At 35.5% G+C, this 22,350-nt stretch overlaps 2 protein-coding genes across 2 annotated transcripts; one reads left to right on the forward strand and one right to left on the reverse strand.

Annotated features, from left to right (window-relative positions):
- Positions 1-278: 278 nt before the first annotated feature.
- On the forward strand, positions 279-7,069 carry LOC143550248 (uncharacterized). Its single transcript, XM_077040936.1, has 11 exons — positions 279-406; positions 485-556; positions 1,789-1,884; positions 1,976-2,051; positions 4,429-4,521; positions 4,613-4,689; positions 5,202-5,309; positions 5,428-5,565; positions 6,360-6,465; positions 6,536-6,759; positions 6,853-7,069. Exons 1-11 carry the CDS (start codon positions 332-334, stop codon positions 6,919-6,921), a joined length of 1,134 nt encoding a protein of 377 aa, XP_076897051.1. The 5' UTR covers positions 279-331; the 3' UTR covers positions 6,922-7,069.
- Positions 7,070-14,340: 7,271 nt separating this feature from the next.
- Positions 14,341-18,158, reverse strand: LOC143550249 (putative magnesium transporter NIPA1). The gene is made up of 8 exons (XM_077040937.1): positions 18,029-18,158; positions 17,341-17,397; positions 17,086-17,176; positions 16,504-16,664; positions 15,866-15,993; positions 15,650-15,787; positions 15,455-15,547; positions 14,341-14,602 (listed from the first exon to the last, which is right to left on the reverse strand). Exons 1-8 carry the CDS (start codon positions 18,156-18,158, stop codon positions 14,441-14,443), a joined length of 960 nt encoding a protein of 319 aa, XP_076897052.1. The 3' UTR covers positions 14,341-14,440.
- Between the last annotated feature and the right edge of the window lie 4,192 nt (positions 18,159-22,350).

The following is a 22,350-nucleotide window of genomic DNA, read 5'->3' on the forward strand; positions in this document are numbered from 1 at the left end:
TGTTCCTACCCGGTTGGTTCCTGACAAGAACCCGTTCCAAAAACACACCCGGTCAGAAAATACCCGGTTTATGCACTTCTATCTATGAGATACCATTTTTCCTCCTAAACCCGTTTTTACAAACCCATTTTATATAAAATGATTGGATGGCCGGCCCATTAAGACTTAAAAAAGACAAAAACCCAAAAGGCCCATTAAGAATAAGACGACGTCGTTCGCCAAGACACCTATCTTCTCATCCTCACTTCTTGAATTCCAAATCCAATAAACTATTATTTTAATAAAATTCGTGTTCTAAATCGTGGATCGGAGACGGGTTTTGTCGTTGTCGATGGATTCTAAAACACCCACAGTTTTCTTTGCGATTTTGCTGATTATTTCATCGATCCTGTGCTTACAATCAAGGGTTTGCAATTAGTAATCACATGATCTGGTTGTAAATCGAATTTTGATTTGGATCGGTTTGTGTTTGGTTTTGATGCAGGCCGATGGAACCGGTTCGGTTTATTTCCTGGATAGCGATACACACAACTATTTTCAATCTCAACCATCTGAGGTAACGGTAATTGTTTTTGATTTATTGAATATCTTTAGTGTTTTTTATTATTTAAATCGATGTATCTGATGAATTATTATTATTATTATTATTGCAAATTGTTTTAGCTGATCGCATCTTATACTGTTTGGGACTCGTATTCGTTAATTAGGATCGATACTGTCGTCTATCTTGGCTAGCAAGTAGTGTTAGTCTGTAATATATGCATTGAGAGTTATTCGATATTAATTTCGTTTTTTTACGACTTGGTGAGTTATATCACACGATAGCTTGTCGGAAACCAGAGTCTTTACCGGGTAAAGGCTCGATGATAAACTAGGAAAATCTGAAATGGAACTTGGCTAGATCTTGTAATTAATTACATGCTTTCATTTATTCGAAGTTATCATCTTCTACAATAGCTCAACATTTTTATTATTATTTTATTATTATTATTATTATTATTATTATTATTTTTAATATGTTAGAAAATGCATGCCCATGTTTTTGGATTCATCGGGATCAAGGTTCCAATATCATTTAAAGTAGGCACTTTCTGTTTTGAACTAAGGTCTAGTATGGTTGCATAAAAAAAGGACATAGTTTGTGATCGATATTTAGCGACTCTTGCCAAAGGTTCATGATTTTTAGTCAAAAAGTTGTTTCTAATATCTTGTCATCAGTTCATGTTTGTGATTGAAGTCTTCACATGTAAGTTTATCTGATTTATTATCTATTTCAGTGTTTCCACGAAGATAGTGTTCATTAAGATAGATATCTTATATGCATGGTTGGAATTAAAAGTATTATGGAAACGCATAATTTTTTTAAGTATATAAGATAAAGTTAATTGCAGGGCAAGTTCAAATGCTTGTTGCATTGTTATGTCAGGTCTTTAAAGACAAAAATCAACATCCTTTTGTTGTTTTAACTTCAGTTAATAGTAACCTTTGTACTCGAAACTAGATTCATCTGCTAAGAAGTGAAGATGTTATGATGAATTAAATTATTTTATTTTGTAACTATCACTATAGAAGTAATAGCATGACATGTTTGTAGATCTGTTAGTATTCTAGATAACATATGATTTTAGTATTCTATGTGCTGTTGAAGGTGAGTTAGTTGGATAATGATCAACTAGTCATGTTTTATTCATAGGTGAATTGTGAAATTGTACCATTCCGTTATTCATTTTATTATAAGGCAACTTTAACACATCGTGACAGCCAGTTTTTTTTTTTTGGCTTATGCAGTCGAAATCAATCTCGCTTCCAGAAGTAGGAGCTGCGGTTTCAGTCTTACTTGGTTTTGCACCTCCTTCTACATTGTCCTCTGCCAGCTCAGCAAAGGCAATATTAACTTTAAACTGTTCAAATTTCTTGTCTCTTATTATAATTTTATTTGTTTTAAGTAATACATTGTTTTATATTATTCTTGCAGTTGAATGAGGTGCTTAAGGCCAACCCCTTTAATAGGCCTCATGCTGTTTTCTTGTTAGAGATCAATGGATTTGAAGGTACCTAATTTCATCTCTTAACGTATTATAAGTTACTCCACCAAATATAAGAACTTCAAGAACTCCTAACGGCCAATCATTTTATTTATTTGTTTTATATGTACTGGTCAAGGAGCAGGACATCAAGCTAAGATGGCAAACCTACTTCCACAATCTTTTTAACAATGGGAGAGCTTTCCAAGAAGAACATGACAACACAAACTTTCAACGACAACAATCGAATAACTGCTACTGCCGACGGATCACACGAGAAGAGGTGAAGGATGCACTTAGGAGGATGGGAAGGTCTAAGGCGGTTGGCCCAGACAACATACCCATCGAGGTGTGGAAGTGTCTGGGGGAGGAAGGAGTCATGTGGTTAACTACTCTGTTCAATAGTATTCTCAAATCAGGTAAGATGCCAGACCAGTGGAGGAGCAGCGTTGTAGTTCCTATCTATAAGAACAAAGGAGACGCCCAATGTTGTGGTAACTACCGAGGAATCAAACTACTAAGTCATACTATGAAGCTACGGGAAAGAGTGATTGAGGGTAGACTTAGACGAGAAACTCAGGTTACAGTCAACCAATTTGGCTTCATGCCGGGCCGTTCCACCACAGAGGCAATACACCTTATAAGAAGCTTAATGGAAAAGTATAGGGAGAAGAAGCGTGATCTACATATGGTGTTTATTGACCTAGAAAAGGCCTACGACAGTGTGCCACGACAGGTGCTCTGGGAGTGCTTGGAGGGTAGAAGAGTGCCCAGGAAATACATAGAGATAATTATGGATATGTATACCAGGAGTGAAACAAGTGTCCGTGCACCAGTGGGGGATACTGATTTCTTTCCTGTAGAGGTAGGTCTTCACCAGGGGTCAGCGTTGAGCCCGTTTCTTTTTGCAGTAGTCTTGGATGAGTTGTCAAAGTCGATTCAGGGGACTCTCCCGTGGTGCATGATGTTCGCAGACGATATTGTGTTACTTGCTGAGAAAAAACAAGATCTAAACATGAGGCTTGAGGAGTGGCGAACAACCTTAGAGACAAAAGGTTTAAAGATTAGCCGATCTAAGACGGAGTACCTCCACTGTGATTTTGGTGGGATAAACGACAATGAAGACGCACAGATCACAATTGAAGGTCAGGTGGTCCCGCAGGTAACGAAGTTCAAGTATTTAGGATCATTTGTACAGAGCGATGGGGAATTAGACAGTGATGTGACCCACCGAGTTCAGGTAGGATGGTGTAGATGGAAAGCAGCCACAGGTATATTGTGCGACAAGAGTTTCCCGACTAAACTAAAGGGAAAATTCTATAGGGTGGCAGTTAGACCTGCAATGCTATATGGAACAGATTGTTGGGCCATCAAGAAGGCACAAGTGCGGAAGATGGAGGTAGCAGAAATGAGAATGCTACGTTGGATGTGTGGGCACACAAGGCTAGACCGAATAAGAAACGTTGAGTTTCGCGAGAGATTAGGGGTGGCGAACATAGCAGACAAGATAAGAGAGTGGAGATTGAGATGGTTTAGACATGTAAAGAGAAGACAGACGACGAATCTCGTTAGATCCGTAGAAAACATTACTATAGAGGGGAGGAGGGGTAGAGGACGACCGAAATTGACTTGGGATGAGAGGATTAGGCATGATTTGATAGACCTAAACCTCTCCGAGGACATGGTTGAGGATAGGAATTCGTGGAGAAGGAATTAAAGTTAAGGATTTTTAGAGAGAATTGAATACCTTAGGGCTTAGACTTAACTTATTTAGGTCACATACCATAATGGTATTTCCCTTACATATATTATTATTATTATTATAATTATTATTAGCTTTTATATAGCTGTTAAATTGTGATCTTATTATTAATATTATTATAATTAGTAGTAGTTTTTATATAACTGTTAAACTTTGATTTCCTTTATTTTGCTTCATACACATGTACTTAGAGCCGAGGGTCTCTCTGGAAGCCACCTCTTTATTCCTTTGGATAGAGGTACGGTGTGCCTACATCCCACCCTCCCCAGACCCTACTTATAGCTTTGCTGTCGGTGGGATTTTACTGGGTATGATTGATTGATATATTATTTGAGGATAGTTTGTCATCTGTTATATGCAATTTCGTGATTACATATATGTAATCGCAAGTTTACATATATGTAAAAATTAGATTACATATATGTGTAATAACCAGTTTACATTTATGTAATCATAATTACATATAATAATTGACGAAACAACCCTGAGATAATGTTAACTATATAAAATAAATAAAATGATTGGTTATTAAGAGTTACTAAAGTTTTGAAGTTATTAGGAAGTTCTGAAATGATCATGATCTTACTTCCAAATAATCTATCTTCTTTTTGTTATATGCTATTTTATTTACATTATAAGCAGATAAGCAGCTTGAGCTTGGTTCAAATAGTGATCTTTCCAGCAAGGCTTTTAAGAGTGAACTTGCTATTGGAGATGCCGACGTTCAACTGTCAGGTATGAAATGTTTCTTCTCATTTTTTTTTAAACAAAGTTGTCTACATAAAAGATAGAAACGACCAATAATATTTTATATGTGTACTTGCAGATGAGGATGAGTTGTCTCTAATCTCATTAAACGAACCCCTGCCAATGGAATTCACCGACACCGATATAACCAACTTTGTTAGTTCTTCTTAGATTATGCTGTACTTCAACTAGGGGCGTGCACAAAACCAAAATAACTGACATAACTGAACCATAATAAACGAACCTAATAAAAAACCGACAGTTTGGTTTGGTTTAATGTTTTTTAGCTCTATCAACCAAAAGCCGAAAAAACTGAACTAGAAAACCAATTTGAAGTAGTTGATAAGAAATTAGTAAATGGTGTAGCCCAAAATTTTTAGTTCAGATGTTTAATAATCGATTCATCGATGATTATCGAAAAAAAATTAGGCTCAAAGATTCTGGCCCAATTTTATCTTTTAGGGTCATTTTTTTGGCCTAAAATTTTTCAAGCCCAAATGGTAAAAAACTGAAATCAAACCAAACCAAACCCATTGTGAATATCTGAAAAACCAAAGCCGAACGGTTTTAAAAACTCAAAAATCGAGTTTTATGCACACAAAACCATGCACACCTCTCTAACTATGTTATATCTTCATGTCTAATCCTGTCCGTTGATATGGATCTAGGCTTCTTTGTTTGGTGGATCATATGTTAATGATGAGCTGGAATCATTGTCCGGAGAGTTGACTATCCCGTTGGCAAATGATGCTCAACTAAAGCTAGATATGTCAAAGGTTGTGATTCCATTATATTATTATTATTATTATTATTATTATTTATTTATTTGTTTATGTTTAAAAACCTTTTATTTAATATCATTATAGCTTGATACCAGTTCGTTTATTATTGTAGGAAGCCGACAGAAAGTTTGTAACAGGCATCATCTCTCTTATCCAGAATGTCCAGAGGGCAAAACAAGTGCATGAAGATTTAGTTGGAAGTGGTCCCACTCCAGCTGAATTGATTAATGGAAGATTTGATGGTTTTAAGGTTATACATTATAATCTTCTTTTCTGTATTTTTTTGGTTGTTGATCATAGTGTTGTTCAAGTAGCTCGTGGCTCGAAATCAGCTCATTAATAGACAAGCCGAGCTAACTCGTTTAAATATTGAGCCGAGCTCGGGTTGTCCAAGTTAAGTCGACCATTTTACAAGCCCAACTTTATAGGCGAAGAGACCACCCCCTTTTATGTTATATTCATATGTGTAAACAAGCCAAGCTGCTCCTGAGTTACTTGAGATTGACTTTAAAAGCTTGAGCCGAGCGGAGCTTAAACGAACTTGAGCCTAATAATAGGCTTGTGTAAGAAAGGAGCCCGAGCTTACCTTGTCGAGCTCAAGCTGGCTCACAAGCATAAAGGAGCCTGTTATTTATATATTTCTTGATGTATAAATATCTATAATAATTATTAAATTATAAGTAAAATGTATGTAAAAATGATTAGAAATGCGTATAAGTTAATTAACCCATGCTAAATGAGTCAAGTTCTCTCTCTCTCGTAAGTTCCAAGAGCTCAAGCATAGTCGATCTCGGCTCGTTTACACACCTAGTTAGATTTATCCATAATAATATTTTGTTTGTTGTGTGCAAGAAACACAATATTGTCAAATTTTCAAAAATAAAGTTGGCTTGAGATTTATCTGAACTCTGCTCATCACAGTTTCTGAGCTGACCCAGGCTGAGCTGGCTCGTTTAGCTTCGAGCTCGAGCAAAATCTGGCTCTCTCGGCTGATCACTCTTTAATCCCCCTAGCTGATCACCACATGCATTTATAATATTGTAGGCTTTTCAAGAGCAGTATGGAAACGATGATATTGTTCAGAAGGGTGCTGAGCTGTTAACAACCGCAATATCCAAAATATACTCCTCCTTGCAAACCACATACAAAGGTTCACGTTCTTTTTTTCCTTTTTGCTGAGTCAGCAACATTACTAAAAAAACCGCTCTTCATTTTAACAGGTGAAATTGTCGGGACTGTCGTCTTCACCAAGTCTTCACCTGCTAAACAATCAGACACAATCTTAAACATAAAGCTGGCAACAAACCCATCTCCGAGGTGGTTAGAAGAGGAAAAAGAAGGTTCTAATGACGCAGCACGCATTTTAATTGCAGAGGTGCTTCTTGTTAGACGAACGCTTGCGTGGATCACGGGCATTATTCTTGTCATTGCTACTCTCATGGGGGTAAGCCATTGTTTTACAAATCATAATATTTGTTAATGGCTGGACACGTAAGCAGGTGATAAGTTTTGTGTTTGAATGTTTAACGAATCGCAGGTGTGGTTCCTCTTGTATATGCCACTCACAAGGGATACTCTTCTGTATTCTAACGTCAAGCTGGATTAAACACGAGTTGAATTGCTGAACAGGGTTCGTTGAAGAGTTGATGAATGTTACAAACAATTTGTGTCAATTGTGTTTGTATATTTGTTGGGGGGTGGGGTGGTTGTGGGGGAGGGGTAGGAATAAGAATACTACTATTTATTGTTATTATTATGTGTTGGTTGCTTGCTGTTAGGCAGTGTGTTCTATTTTTTTGAATAATGAAAGATGAGAATAAGCCAATATTGTTTGCTGTTATTAGAACTGGTTCATATGTTTGATCAGGGAACCTGTAGTTTTCGAATGAACTTGCAGTGCGGGTCGAATTCGTCGATGTAATCCATGGTTGCACGAACCGTGGGCCACACAGTAGTTCCAAACGATAAACCTCCTGTTGCAGCAAAGTCTTGACATGGTTGAAGTACGGATTTTGGGTTTTGATATTATCCGTTTGCCTTGTGTTGAGTATATGTTATATGCATTCATTTCATGCCATGTAACATGAGTTTGGTTCCAAAATCATCAGGAACTGGACGTTTAACCAAAAGGTCTAGTGAGAAACTTGATTGTAGTGCAATGACATGAAAAAACGAGCATTTTTAACGCCAACCAAGCATACAAACAAGGCAAATCACAAACTAATTCAGATAATTGTAGAGTTAATGATTTTGATCAATTTACTTGTAGCTGGGTTGATTTGGGTTGTGTTTATGTTATTAATAGGTTATAAGCACGTGTATTACGTGGGCTAGGCAATAAAAATGGTATAATTCATAACTTTGTAAATGCTTCTAAAAAATGATACAAAAATAGTGAAAGAAAAATTCAATTTATAAAAATGTTTCATGAAAAAACTTAATTTCTTTTAAATTTAGAACATTTTATAAAAATAGTTATTATTAATAGGGGAGAGTGACGCAGAAAACAAAAGGATTATAAAAAGAATTGAAGAAACATATATAACTAATAGCAAAGGTAGGCAGGAAAAATGATGAGCAACAGAGTGATACATGGCAAAAAAAAAATTACATAATGAAGTGTGTGTGTGTATGTTTGTCTAAACTATTTAAAAAAAATGATCAGCATTATCATGGGTTTAAGAACATGCACTTATTTTGTTATTTAATTGTATTTTTGTCTAATTAAGTTAAATTTCCCAAAATTTGGCACGACTTTGTCAATATTAGATTCTTTATAAAGAGAGTTTAATATTTGGTTTAAGCATTTAGAAATACCCCATAATAGTTTTTACAGAGAGTTTCGTTTTTATTATTTGTGCTATTACTCGGTGTCACAACTTTACTACTCGACGGTGTGGTGTGACCAATAGGTTTGATAGAGTTCTAACTTTTTTATGATTGTTTTGTTACTTATATGCGTTACAAATTCAAATTCTTTTCATGAATTTCTACATTTAAATTTCAAATCCAACTCCTTCAAATTCTTCCAATTCCAAATCCTTCAACAAATTCAACTCCTTTGACAATTCCAGTTCTTTATAAAAATTTTCGAGAACCAAACGCACCCTAATAATTCTTTGACTATGATATGATCCTTCAACAAATGCAACCTTGCACTTCCCGATTGGTTCAACCGAAGTCAAAGCAGACACAGCAGCACAAACCTTTTTGTGTAACATGAGCACTCGTTAACGGAAAACACACGGGACCCACCAATAACCTTTGATACTTTACCTTGCTAACCAATTTGATCAGATAAAATGCAACTTGCGGCTGACTGGTGGCCCGTGGGCTTCAAGGAATAAAAGATGAGCTTTCATCAAACAATTCAAAAACAAAGCATGGACTTTACAAATTCATTCATATGAGTCCATACTACACAACTGTAGAATTACAACAAAAGTGCAAGATTTTTATACCGTTTTAGCATAAACAGTGGTCGGAAGCCTGCTATCTAGATAATTATTTAGTAAAATATTGAAATCTGGCGAGATGACACTTTGAGCTCTAGGTCAAGCTCACCATCGTATGCTCAGGAAAATATTGCAGTATAGTTATTACAGCTGCATATACTTGGCACTTAAAAGAAAGTCAAGATTTAAAGATCCATGTAGGTTTGTGTTATTGTAACATTCAGTCCCTCGTACCGGTTAATCTTGTCATATATAGCGGCCTATAGCCGCGTCGCTACGTAGCACGCTATAGCGCCGGCTATCACCGCTATTGACAACTATGGTCATGTTAAAACTTAAAGATCTAGAATTATGGCAAAAGACTGCTATAAATCTTGGGTGTATGTCAATGTGATGTTACAGGGAGAATTACAAAGCTACTACTAGACCTTTATGCTCTTTTATAATCATAAATATGCATAAAAAGAACTCTAAATATATGTAAACCAGTTAATAAATCAATAAATAAATAAACAACAAATGAGCTCTCACTCTCGTATGTTAAACGAGCCGAGCTCAGCTTGTTAACACAGTATGAACAGAACGTGAGATGCATGCTTCTTGGTCTTACCAGTGATTCTGACTCTGGACTTGCGGGTTATCAAAAGAGTGTCCAAAGTTGCAGAAACTGAAAATAAGATGTTAAGGTGAACTGCTGATACAAAATTTGCAGAAAAAAGTTGGTCATTGTCTTGAAACATCACATATTATCATAAGTTTCTCTAAATTTATAAAAAAAATTATACAGTTACGTCAACGAATGATCTACTGACAAATGATACACAAAAAGAAACACTTTCCACCCGTCGGATCATATCCCAATCCGCTATTATAAATCCCAGCCCACTGTTCAATAAATGATTCACTATCGAAAACAAATACGCAAATCTTTATTCAACCATCTACAATAAACTCATCTTGATTATGGCCTTCAACCTGACCATCCGCATCAACCATCCCACCAACATGCTGCAAATTCTGCATCATTTGCGAAATATAATGACCGCCCACACCATTATTATTATTACCATCCCCAATCCCACTCGGATTCCCATACTGCGACACCATCCCGAGCAACTGACTCATCAAATTCTGTTGCTCGTCAAGCACCCGGCTCTGAAACTGCACCATTTCCGCTCTATGCGCACTCAACATCTCGTCAATCCTCGAATTCCATTCTGCCCTTCTCCTCTCACTCCGCTCCTCCCGTTTCCTTTCTTGAACCATTTCCTCTTCCCTCCGCCTCCGTCTTTCCTCCCGCAAACTCTCCATCGCCTCCCATTCCCGACTCCTTTCCTCCTTCAACTTCTCAACCACTCTCCTCATTTCCTCACTATTCTTATCCCGCACACTCTCCCTCCTCTCTCGTTCCCGCTCCCTCTCCTCCTCACGCTGCTCAAACCGCGCCTCCATTTCACGCAACTGCGCCAGCTGGTTCGTCACAAACGCCCACGCCTTCGTTTCCACATTCTTCCCAACTTTCCGCTTATTATTCCTCGCCTCCGACTCCATCGCCTCCTCTTCATAAACCCGATTCCCGTTCCCATTCCCATAATCAAATTCCATCCCCATCACCCCATTCGTATACTCACCGCCACTCGACTGCCCGACCTGTCCTAGATGATCAAACTCCACAACCTCATTAAACAATTCGCTCCCAAACGGAAGCGCAACGTCACCGAACACTTCCTTATATCGAAGAAAGTTGGACCAATGAGTCAAGCCCTCAACCCAATCAAACTCAAACTCGTCGTCTCCACCGGCAGTTTCGGGGCGCTTGATCTTCTGTTTAACGAGCGAATACTGGTGGCGCATGTTCTGGACCTTATTGGAGACGTCCTTCCAGGTCCATTCCCACGGGTAAGCAATCGGGTCACCGAGATGGTGAATCGAATTGACGTGTAAGGCGATGGGTTTGTATTTCTTCTCTCGGGTTTTCATTTTGGATAAGGTGCCGTCGGCGATGAGCTGGCCGTACTTGTCGATTAAGGTTCGTTCTTCGGCCTCGGTCCATTTTTTGCGTCTGGGTGGTGGCATCGGTGGGTGGGTTACCATTCGATTGATTGGTTAGGGTTTGGAGGTGATGTGGTTTGGTAAAGAAATAGGACAAAATTGGAAGATTGATTAGGATTATTAAAAACAAGAATTGAGTGAGAAACGCATACGACTTCTTAAAAAACACAAACACGTCCTAAAATTAGGGATGTCTTCCCGAGTTTAATCAGGTTGTGAGTTTTTCGGTCGCTTAATTGGGGTTTTATAAAAAGAAAATTGGAAATAAATACAATATCTTTTGTGTATTGCCCGATAATAATCTCACTTTTAAAAATCACTAGCAATGGTCCCACCTTTTAACTAATTTTGTCTCACTGGTTTTCCGTTAAAAAATACTTAACGTCGTTATGTTTTTTCCCTAGTTTCAAACCGATGTTTTAGGGCTTTTGATCGGAAGAACGATATGAGTATACTGATGTAAAACTTATTTCGAAACGGTGATTCAAATGGCTTGATTTTTGTTAATTGGAAATTCAAGCACTCGAATTGAAATATTGTTTCCTCGTTTGGATCACCATTTCGAGATAAGTTTTACATCGATCGAATCGTATCGTTCTTCCGATCAAAAGCCCTAAAACATCGGTTTAAAACTAGGGAGAAAACATAACGACGTTAAGTATTTTTTAACGGAGGACCAGTGAGACAAAAAAAGTTAAAATGTGGGACCATTGCTAGTGATTTTTAAAGGTGAGATTATTATCGACAAATATACAAAAGATTGGATTATTTATTTCCAATTTTCCTTTATAGAATAGCCATATTAGAAGAATTATACCTGTTATGATTGAAATAAGATGTGGGTCAATCGATTTCGGGTCGGGTTAACGGGTATTCGTGTTTCTAAGTATAAGTTGGAATGCATAGTTTGTAATTTAACTTAGCATGATATTCATTGGATAATAATAAGTGCAAAAGGTCAAATATAAAAATAAATAATATAATCAATTACCGAACCGAATACTACATTCTGGTTTAGGGTTCGGTTGTTTGGGCTACATCTTAATTGGATTTGGGTTATGTGGTATTTGGGTTTCGGATAAAAACGGCACCCTACCTAAAATCCATCTTTTTTTATAGAGAATTTTTATTTGCTTAATATGAGATTCGAACTCTAAGACTTTTGGGTTTAATAGACTTTATATTTATGATTAAGCTACCAACCTAAGTGAAAATAAACATATAAACTCACTTGATAAATAGTTTATTTTTCTTCTATTTTTGTTAAAATAAATAGTTCAAAATTTAACAAGTATCCTAAGATGTTTCAATTCATCGAGACTCAAAATCAACTTCTACAAAAGTAAAGCATTTGGCATGAGGGTTGACTCATCTTAAGTCATTCAAATGGCTAATTTTTTTCAATTCTAACCGGCTACGCTCCCTTCTATATACTTAGACGGTTAGACCCTAATGGTTAATAAATTAAGTTTTAAGCTATTGGTTTTGAAGCTAAACTCATTGTTTTTCGGGAGACGTTTAAAGTTACTAAAAGCGATACTTGGGAGTCTTTCAATATATTACTTATCTACAATTGCAAGCAATTAGAGAGTTCAAAGGAATGAGAAGAAAACTTCTACGAGAGAGAACAACATAATAAACATAAGTTGGGTGGCATGGGAAAAGATAATAGCACCAAAGGGATCTCGTGGGATTAGTGTAGCCAGTGACGGACCAAAATTCTTTTTCATGGGGGTTAGAATTTTTTTCCTAGACGCCTACATAATTTCTTTTTCTAGTTCAAATTGTGTCGGGTCACATAATAAAATATTGTAAATCCCAAATACGAGGATCGAACAATATGATATCAATTAACACAACTTCTAGGCGGAATCTAGAAGTTATGGCGATTCAAGAATGATTAAAGAGACGAAGATTAGGATGAACGATGAACACCAAAAGGACTTTATTACATACGATTTTATTAATTGTATATCTCTGATAAATAAAAGCCACAAGCACTAATGAGAAGCTTAACCTAAACAAGATCTAAACATGTGTTTATATAGGGTTGCATTACAAAGCCCACAAACATGTACTCCATAAACAAAACCACAAACTAGTTTAACTTGATAACTCTACGCGTAATCTACAAGTTTGACCCATACAAGAATATCAAACCAAACCAAACCAAACCAAACCAAAATTTCAAAAATAACTAGTACGTCAATTGTCATTAGAAATGAATAATTAGGTTAAATTCGACAATGGATAGGTGAGTGGCGATGGCGTCATGGCAAGGGCCACAGTGGACACTAGTGGACACTAGATGGTCGACGGCTAGGGGCTGAGGGAAGAAGGTGATAGTGGACACCAATGTAATTGTATACCCATCATAGTGTTTTAGTTTTTTTTTTTAAATCTATTGTTCAGAAAAAAGAAAAAAAGTGAAAAAATACGTGATAAACAAAGAAGCTATTTTCTTCTGGCCTTAAAAAGTCATGGTGTAACAACTAATTTCTATATGTGTTGTTTTGTGATTGGCCTTTAAACGCCCAATAGAAATACTACATATAAAACTTTATTTTGTCACACTACACACACCTAGATGTCACGTGTATATAAAACTTTAAAAGCCATTAAGAAAAGAACCACTAAAATATTGAAAGTTGGTTCATTTCAATATCATGTATTATTAGGCTAAAACTCATTTGAGTCATTTCCCTTCATTCGTCACGTATGGGTCACGTTAATTTTTTCCTCTATCATTCAACATCACATTTCAACTACCAGTATGGATCACTCACTCTTCACTATTCCATTGTTTAATAATAAAAAGAATTGAAAAAGAAAAAAAAATTGATTGGCCCTTCCTCCATTGGGCCGCGTGACCGCTATCAGTGGCCTCATGTCAATACTGAAATGAGATAATTAGGGAGGGGGGATTGTTCAAATGAGGTCCTTCCTCATTTGAGACGCCACGTCGGATCATATGAGGGCCTCCACCTGTGTATAGCGATTGCCCTTAGAATGGCACTATTAACAAAAAAATTAAGGGATATAGTTGCCCATAAAAATTCATAAGTTAAAAAGAACTGCGGTTTTCATCTTGACTTGTTTAAATTTGTTATTTCAGTCTAAAAGTTTAAAACTTGAGATTTTTGTCGCTAGAGTTTTATTTTCAGTGCAATTTGTGCCCATCTCGATAACACATTTTGGCAGAAGTAGCAGATAACGAAAATTGCAATGAAAATGAAACTCTAGAGACGAACAAAGTAAATCTTAAAGTTTTGGATTTAAATATTAAATTTGAACAAACCACATGAGTTAAAACCACAGTTTAAAAGAGTTAATTTGAAAAATCAAAATATAATTTCCAATGATTAAAAATACAAAAACACCAAAAGTTAGAACCGAAACCTGATGAAGTAAACAAAAATCTTTCTAACAATTGTATCACAATATGCACATAAATGCAAACAATAAAGAATCATAATAATCAATGTTAACTAAAATAGGCAAAGGTATGAATGAAACAAATCCTCATGGTTCTCAGCAGCATCTAACCATATGTGCACTAGCAACCCTCCTGTTAGTAGTCTCTAATCTAGCCTACTATTTCAGAACTCCAGCGCCAATTTACAATTCCGCCCTTACGGGGGTTTTCATTTCGGCTTCTTCTGCAGGTGTTGCTGGAGTTCCCATATCCTTAGTTTTATGAAGGAGAAACGTCCCAGAGAAAATAGTCACAAAACCACACAGCTCGGATATTATCTGCGATGCGTTTTGATTATCCCAGTTCTGCAAGAATCACAATTTGGTCAATTATTTTTCAAGAGCATGTTAAACAAATGAAATATTTAGCTGCATGTCATGGTTACCGTAAAATGTAAATCACCTTGAACATGATCAAACAAATTTCATGAAAATGTTAAAAATTTAAAAATTTTTAGTTTGGGTGTCATGGATACTGTAAAATGTAAATCACCTTAAACATGATCAAATAAATTCCAAGAAAATGTTAAAAAAGTTAAAATTTTTAGTTTGGGTGTCATGTAGGGGTGTGCATTAAAACTTTCCGTACCTGAGAAAAACAGAACTAGCCAAACTCAAACAAAATCCGACGGTTTGTTTTCATGTTTTCGTAAAAACTGAACTTTCATTTCGGTTTCGGTTTTGCTTGTATTTAAAACCGAAAAAACGAAACAAGACCAAAATATATGGATTTTCATTTTAATTTTGAATGTTAAATAATTTACAAGAATTTAATAAATGGCATAACCCAATGATTTTGCCCACTTGTATAAGAATAATCAGTTAATCATAAATTAACATAAAGATTTAGGCCCAAATTCATTATTTAGAGCCAAATTTTTTTCAGCCAAAATATTAAAGCCCAAATGGTAAAACCGAAATAACCAAAACCAAACCGAAATGACTGAACCAACTGGTTTTCAAAAACTCAAGAACTCAAAAACCAAATTTTCGGTTTTTGGTTTGATATGAGCCAATAATCGATCCAAACCAACCCATGCACACCCCTAGTAGTTACAGTAAAATGTAAATCACCTTGACATGATCAATAAATTTCAAGAAAACGTTAAAAGTTGAAAATTTGGTTTTAATGTTATGATTACTGTAAATATAAATCACCTTGAACATGATCATACTGGCCAAGATTGTGAGGCTTGTAAACATGACATAATAAACCGGCGAAATCACAGCAGCATTAAAGGTGTCAAGTGCCTGCAAACACATAATTTCAATAAATCAAGAATTACATGCAAATATTGCTTTGTTACAATTAGTATATTTAAAGAATAATAAATTAAATTTCTTTAAAATTACCTTGTTCAAATAATTCAGTTGCATAAGAACAAAACCCACAAGCAATATAGTGAAAAACCAAGTTTGGAAATATACAAACTGATTGCTTCCCGAAAACGATAATTTCATCGCGATCCCAACTGCTTTTACACACATTACCTACATTTTTCACAAATATTAAAGATAAACGAGTAACGCCAAATTATAAGCATATAAAAATAAGAAAACAGCACGGACCGTGAGGGAGCCCATAAGAGAGCAAATCCCGACGTATACAACTAAATGGGTCCCACCGTAGAGTGGCACATAACGGTAAATAAGTATTCCAACGACAACCAATACAATGCCAGCATAAACCAGAAATCCTGTTTTAAGATCCTAAATTCTGTGTTAGAATTAAAAAACCAAAAGCCATAATCTTGTTTGTTAAGTATATGATCTAAATTATAGATTGATACATGGATGGTCTATGTGGTTTACCCAAATTACGGACTTGATACATACTTTTCACAAATTACACCTTTAGACCAGAGTCCCAGACACAGATGGGATTAACTTTTTCTATCAATTTTCTAAAATGACAAAAATACTAATTATATGTAATGCTTTTATCTAAATATTTCATTATATTTTTATTTCAACATAATTTGATTTTTTATATAAAGTATATAGAGAAGGGGTATTTTGGTCTTTTCGCACACATTCAACAGAAAAGGATAACCGCAACCAACGGCTGAGACTAAGTGTGTTACTTTTTTGAAAATGTATTGTCTAAAGGTGCAACTTTTGAAACATGTGTATCAAATCCGTAATTTGGGTAAACACAAGGACCATCTGTGTAATTCGTTCTTATTAAAGAATATAATATAACGTACCGGGCTCGGTTGCAAAGAACCAAACTTCTTTAACCGACTTGACTTGAGTCTCTTGTGGCGCATGCAAGACAATTGTGGTGGACCCCACTATACACAGCGCGCACCCGACTACACCAAATATATGCAGCCTCTCATCCAGAAAATAATGGGCTAAAACTGCACTGAATAACATTTTGTGGTACAGATAACATGATATTATATTATTATGTGAGTAAATATATAAAATTTAGCAGGCTTGCAAAAGAACCGAATGAACATGAACGGATCATGTTCTTGTTCGTTCCTTTAACTTTAACCGAACACACATTGAACGAAAGTTGTTAACACTAGACTAAGATGTAATGAGTCAAAAGATTTTAATGAATATATTAGTTTATAAATGAACGAAAGAGACATTTGTTCGTGTTTGTTCTTTTAACTAATGAACAAAACTTATTGTTCATGTTTATTGAATTATAATTATTAGATAAACGAACTTCCGGCTGAACAGTTCATGAACTGTTCACTAAACGTCCGGTTAGTTTGCAGGCCTAAAATTTAGCATTTATATCAAGAAAATTACCATAAATATGTTAACAATACCTGATTATCATACTTAGGGCACCTAAAGGGGTTACAAGTATTGCCGGCGCATATGCATAAGCTGCAAAATTTGCCACCTCACCGATGATCACTGCAAATTGATTAAACTTGTAATAAGAACAAAAAAATTTAGAATTGTGGGTTTGTGTTTGATTATAACGCTGTATAATGCGCTCGATCCCATCGGAACTTGTGAGAGAGGGTTCAAATGTTACAAAAGGAATAATGCAAAAGTGTGGTGAAATTAGAGCTTACTGCTTATCATCCCGGCCCACCACCAGGGTTCTTTTAAGTATGAATAGCCTCCTGAACCTAATCAAAGAACTTATAGATAATTAAGGTTGCTTGATCAAAATACATAAGTTGAACAAGATTTGATTATGAAAGAATTAACAAAATCTATAGGTTAAATGAGGTTTAATCATGAAAGAATTAACAAAATCTAAAGGTTAAACAAGATTTGATCATGAAAGAATTAAAGAAAACCTGATCATCAAAGGTTAATAAAGCCCATAAGTTAAAATGATTTGATCTAGAAATAATAACAAAACTCACAAGTTAAACATGATTTTATCACGAAAAAATTAATAAAATCTATAGGTCTTCCAAGAATTGAGCATGAAAGATTAAAAAAAAACCATAAAAGCTTCATGTATAATTGACAAAATCCATAAGCCAAACAGGATTTTCTTGAGGGTCGGTTTTAAAAATCCATGGGGTCGGTCTCAATTTTCTTAGGGTGCGGTCGGAATTTTAACGTATAGATTCCAAAAAAAAAATAATAATTAAATTCAAAGGGCGCCTCTGATGTTACAAAGCCCATAAATTAAACAAGATTTGCATCACGAAAGATTAACAAAAACCAATAATTTAAACAGAATTTAATCAGAATCAGCTCATAAACCCTAATTCAAAATAAAAATTGAGAGGGGGTTATTAAAACCTGCTCTAATTCCTGAAACACCAGCATTCATAAGGCCCTTCTTCTTAATAATAAAGCTGGATCCAATAAACACACTCGAAGACAAAGCCAACACAAGCCCATGAACATTATCAGACGACATTCCACCCATTATATATATATCAACAACACAAACCCTAAACCCACAAACTAATTCCGATCGATCAACAAACACAAAACCCACAAACCAATTTCCAATATTTTGCTCTAATAATGATCAATCGACCGCCAATTTCGATCAAAATCGAAACTCAAACATAAAAATTTCAACTTTTTTTTGGGTGTTTTGGCAAATGGGTATGTTGTGACTTGTGAAACGATTGTTTGAATGTTTAAGGGATTGGGTGTCTGAAAAGTTGGAGGGTTTTGAAAATGGAGAAAAAGATGATGATGAAGAAGGAAGGGTACGTCTGCTGGTAGTGCATGCGGCTCAAGTTTATAAATATAAAAGTTAAAAGTGAAGTTGTTTTGACAGCTTATGAGATATGACTTTTCAAATCATGCTGGGTTTGTTTCTGATGATGATGGGAACTGTCAATGGGCCGGGTCAACAAAGGTTCTTGGGCCGGGTTAAATACAGTTTTTTGACTGTTGGTTAGAAACTTGCTGCTTGAGATTGAAGTGGACAAAACACCTGGTTCCGGACCTGATGCGGGCCTCGGGAATCGGTTCTATCTCTAGTCGGTTAAAACCTAGCCCCGACCCGGCCAAAACCAATAAAACTTGGTCAAATTGGTCAACCTGACTATACCCGGGACTGGTTCTAAACCGACCCGGTTCTTGACTTTTGTTGACCAAACCCATAACCGGTTCCTTCCTGGTTCTGGTTTAGAAAAAGACATGGTTAGCCCATATCTAGCATGAGATTTCTCAAAGCTCACTTGAAAATTGAAATACAGATAATGAATGCTGTAGTTTATAAATCTGAATTGTGTATATTAAAAATATAATGTTTTTTATTTTTTTAATGTACATTAATATGTGTAAAAAATATAATTGTTTTTTTTTAAAAATTGGTTGGCTTGAGTCTTGAGATCAACATTTACGCTTGTTTAGATAAACAAGCTGAGTCAAGCTGGCTTGTTTAACTTCAAGCCCGAACCTGATCCAACATGGGTTGGGTTGGCTCGTTTAGAGCCCTAGGATAGAGACTTGGTTTTACTCCATCAACATGGTTTAGTGAGAGTTCATGAGGAGATGAGGTTTGGTACGACTATAGAAACTTCAAAAAGTGATGATTCTACAATATAATTTGTGTTGTGTGGATGCTTAATTAGGACATATGTATAAGACAGTTATTAATGAGATTGGGGAGTTTTTTTGTCTCAATCTTCCTCCTATCAATATTATAAAGTTTTCAGTCTATTCTCCATCTTCATCTCTATAATTATACTAACATTACATTTTTTTACTGTTCAATTAAATTTATATTTACCATTACACTTTTATCTCTCTTCTACTCACAACCAATTCAACATATATTAAAAAATAAATAGGGGCAAACAAATCTTCCCTAAATTTACAAAAAATCATTTACATTTTCGCTCTCCATCCTATAATTTACACTCATAACCACTCAAAACCTAATCCTATAATTTGCAAACTTTCTTTACATACTTTTAAGAGATGGGTTAAGAATGCTCATAAACAGTAGAGAGAGAGAGAGTAAAAAAATTGAGTGAGAGAAATGAAGGTAAGATAAATAAAAAGATGTTTGTGTTTTTGAGTTTGAGTTTGAAAGAAAGGAAAGTAAATAAAAGGATTTAAAATGCAGTTAGGAGGGTATTTTAATTTCTCTTCAAATCCTTCCAAAGAAAATTTATGAGGAAAGAGTATGGACGGTTCATTATTTCCTTTAATTAAAAAACAGTTAGGAGGGTATTTTAATTTCTCTTCAAATCCTTCCAAAGGAAATTTATGAGGAAAAAGTATGAGCAATTCATTCTTTCCTTTCATTTCCTTTAACTACAAAACTTAAGAACACAAATCTTTTACAGTTTTCTTCTATTTCTTTTCATTTATCTTCTCAAAGATTTGGGAACACAACCTAAGAAAAAGGATGAAAAGAAATTAGACGAATACCGTTATAATTCATCTCGCATCTTTATGCATATATTACTTGTTGGACATGAATGCAACATCAAATATTGTTTTATACAAATGCTCAAGGTCAGTGGTGAACACGGATGGCTCAACGTCTTCAGTGGCCTAAAACTAACTAAAATGTCGAGGCCTTTTTTTCTTTTTCTTTATGTGTGTAGCACTAGAGGGCATCCAAGAATTATGGAATTTGGATGATATATGAGGCAATCCTCCTTAGCTTGTGGCCATTAATGAGTTAAAAATTCTAAAAAAAACTATACTTTTAAATCTCATAATACATAACTCCTATTTAAGATGGAGTCGCTATAAAACTGGAGGCCTAACGCCTTCGCCTCATTTAACTTACCCACGAGACGGCTCTGGTGATAAAACAAGGGAGATATGATAATAGAAGTTTGTTTTTCACATTCACTTAAAAAAATTACATATAAAAAAAATCGAGTTAAACTATAAGATAGTGATAACGCTGGATACTAATATTAATCGAATATTTAGTTGGTATAGTGTTAATGAACACCATCTCTTCCATCATACTCATGATTTTCTAGATTCAACCAATACATGCTAGCACGATGACAATATCCTATTAGGCCACTTCATCTTGAATATTCAACTACAAGTTTAACGAAGTGTCCTGGTAATGGTGGCTTAATGGTTGAGGCCGTGAAACAAGAGAAGACTTTGTATTAAACAATTTGATTTAAGTGTTGTACTAGTTGGTAAGTTCTAGGCTTTGTATGTGCAAGGTCATGGGTTCAATTCTATGCAGCAAACAAATTTCTAAATCTTGTAAAGAGCTCCCAGGGTTCAAGTACCGACACGATCTGGTTAGGGATGTGCTCTTTGATATATTTAGGCGAGCTGGAATTTCTGTTAAGAAAGAAGCACCTGTGAATTTCCTGACTGACCCGTCCCTCCCGTCGGAGGGAAGATCATCTCTTCGACCGGCTGACATTTTGGTGTTTGGATGGATAGGAGGGAAACACGTGTGTGTGGATTTAACAGGGGTTTCTCCTTTGGTGGGCTTAGGGAGTAGTGGTTTCGCGGTCGGTCAAGCCGCATTAAAAGCTGCTTCAGGTAAGGTGGAAAAACATGAAAAGGCGTGTCTTGACAACCAACATGTATTTATTCCTTTTACTTTTGACACTTTTGGTTTCCTCGCGCCTGAAGCTGTGGAGCTACTTACCCGTGTTCAGCGGGTCATGCATAGTAATGTTATGACTCCAAGATCAGCAAATATAATTTTTAAAAGATTGGGTTTTACGATTCAAAAAGGGGTAGCGGCGCAGCTTGTTGCCCGCTTGCCTTTTGTTTCGATGTAATCCAATAAACAATTAATATGACAATTATTGTTTTTAGATCTTTAATTTGATTTTATTACTTTGAATGCTTTGCTTGCTCTTAAAAATGAATGATAATATACAAGAATGTATATTTGAATCAGTCTTATAGTGAGATGTTTTTCAATGAAAATATGTGAGATTTTACTTATATTTTGGTTAGTATTAGAAAACGAGAAAAAGGAATAATGTTTAGTAAGTCGATCAGGCGTTTGCAAATTTATTCATTTTGATACATACTAATTTGTTTGTTTGTTTTTTTGTTTGTGTCGGTCCCTTTTAATTTGATGGAAATTAATATATTGAAAGATTGATACGAAAATATTGGTGATTAAAAGATTTATTGGATTTAAATAATCTCAACTATCAACTATTTATCGTCATAATTTAGCTAACGAAATATTTGCTAGCGGTTCCACCTGTTAACATAGTTTTCATCAACAGACTCTGATTAATAAAATCCTAACGTCGTTAGTTGTCGGTCGCTAGAAAACGTTTTTGCCGGAGAACTCAACTTGAACATCATTACCACCACCACCTAAACACCACCACCACCACCACTTTAAAACCACTGTTGACCACCATTGAGTTAAGTAATTGCAATAAATGTGCAGGTGAACACAGTGATATAGCAAGGAAAAAACCTTAGATCCTGGTAAGGATCCTCAGAAAACAACCTCGGGAGGGGAAAGTTATCTCCTACCTCAATTTATTAATACGAAAAAGTGATAATACATAGAGTCTCTTAGTTCAAGATCTTGGTATCAACTAGGAATATCTATACGGCTCGTATAGGATCTATACAGTATAGACTGCAAAAAGTTGTCACACTGTCACCTCCGTACTCATGTCAATAAGTGA

Source organism: Bidens hawaiensis, unplaced genomic scaffold (assembly GCF_021521415.1).
Source record: "Bidens hawaiensis isolate Kalapana, Puna unplaced genomic scaffold, B.hawaiensis_p1.1 tig00015978_1, whole genome shotgun sequence".
NCBI lineage: Eukaryota > Viridiplantae > Streptophyta > Magnoliopsida > Asterales > Asteraceae > Bidens > Bidens hawaiensis.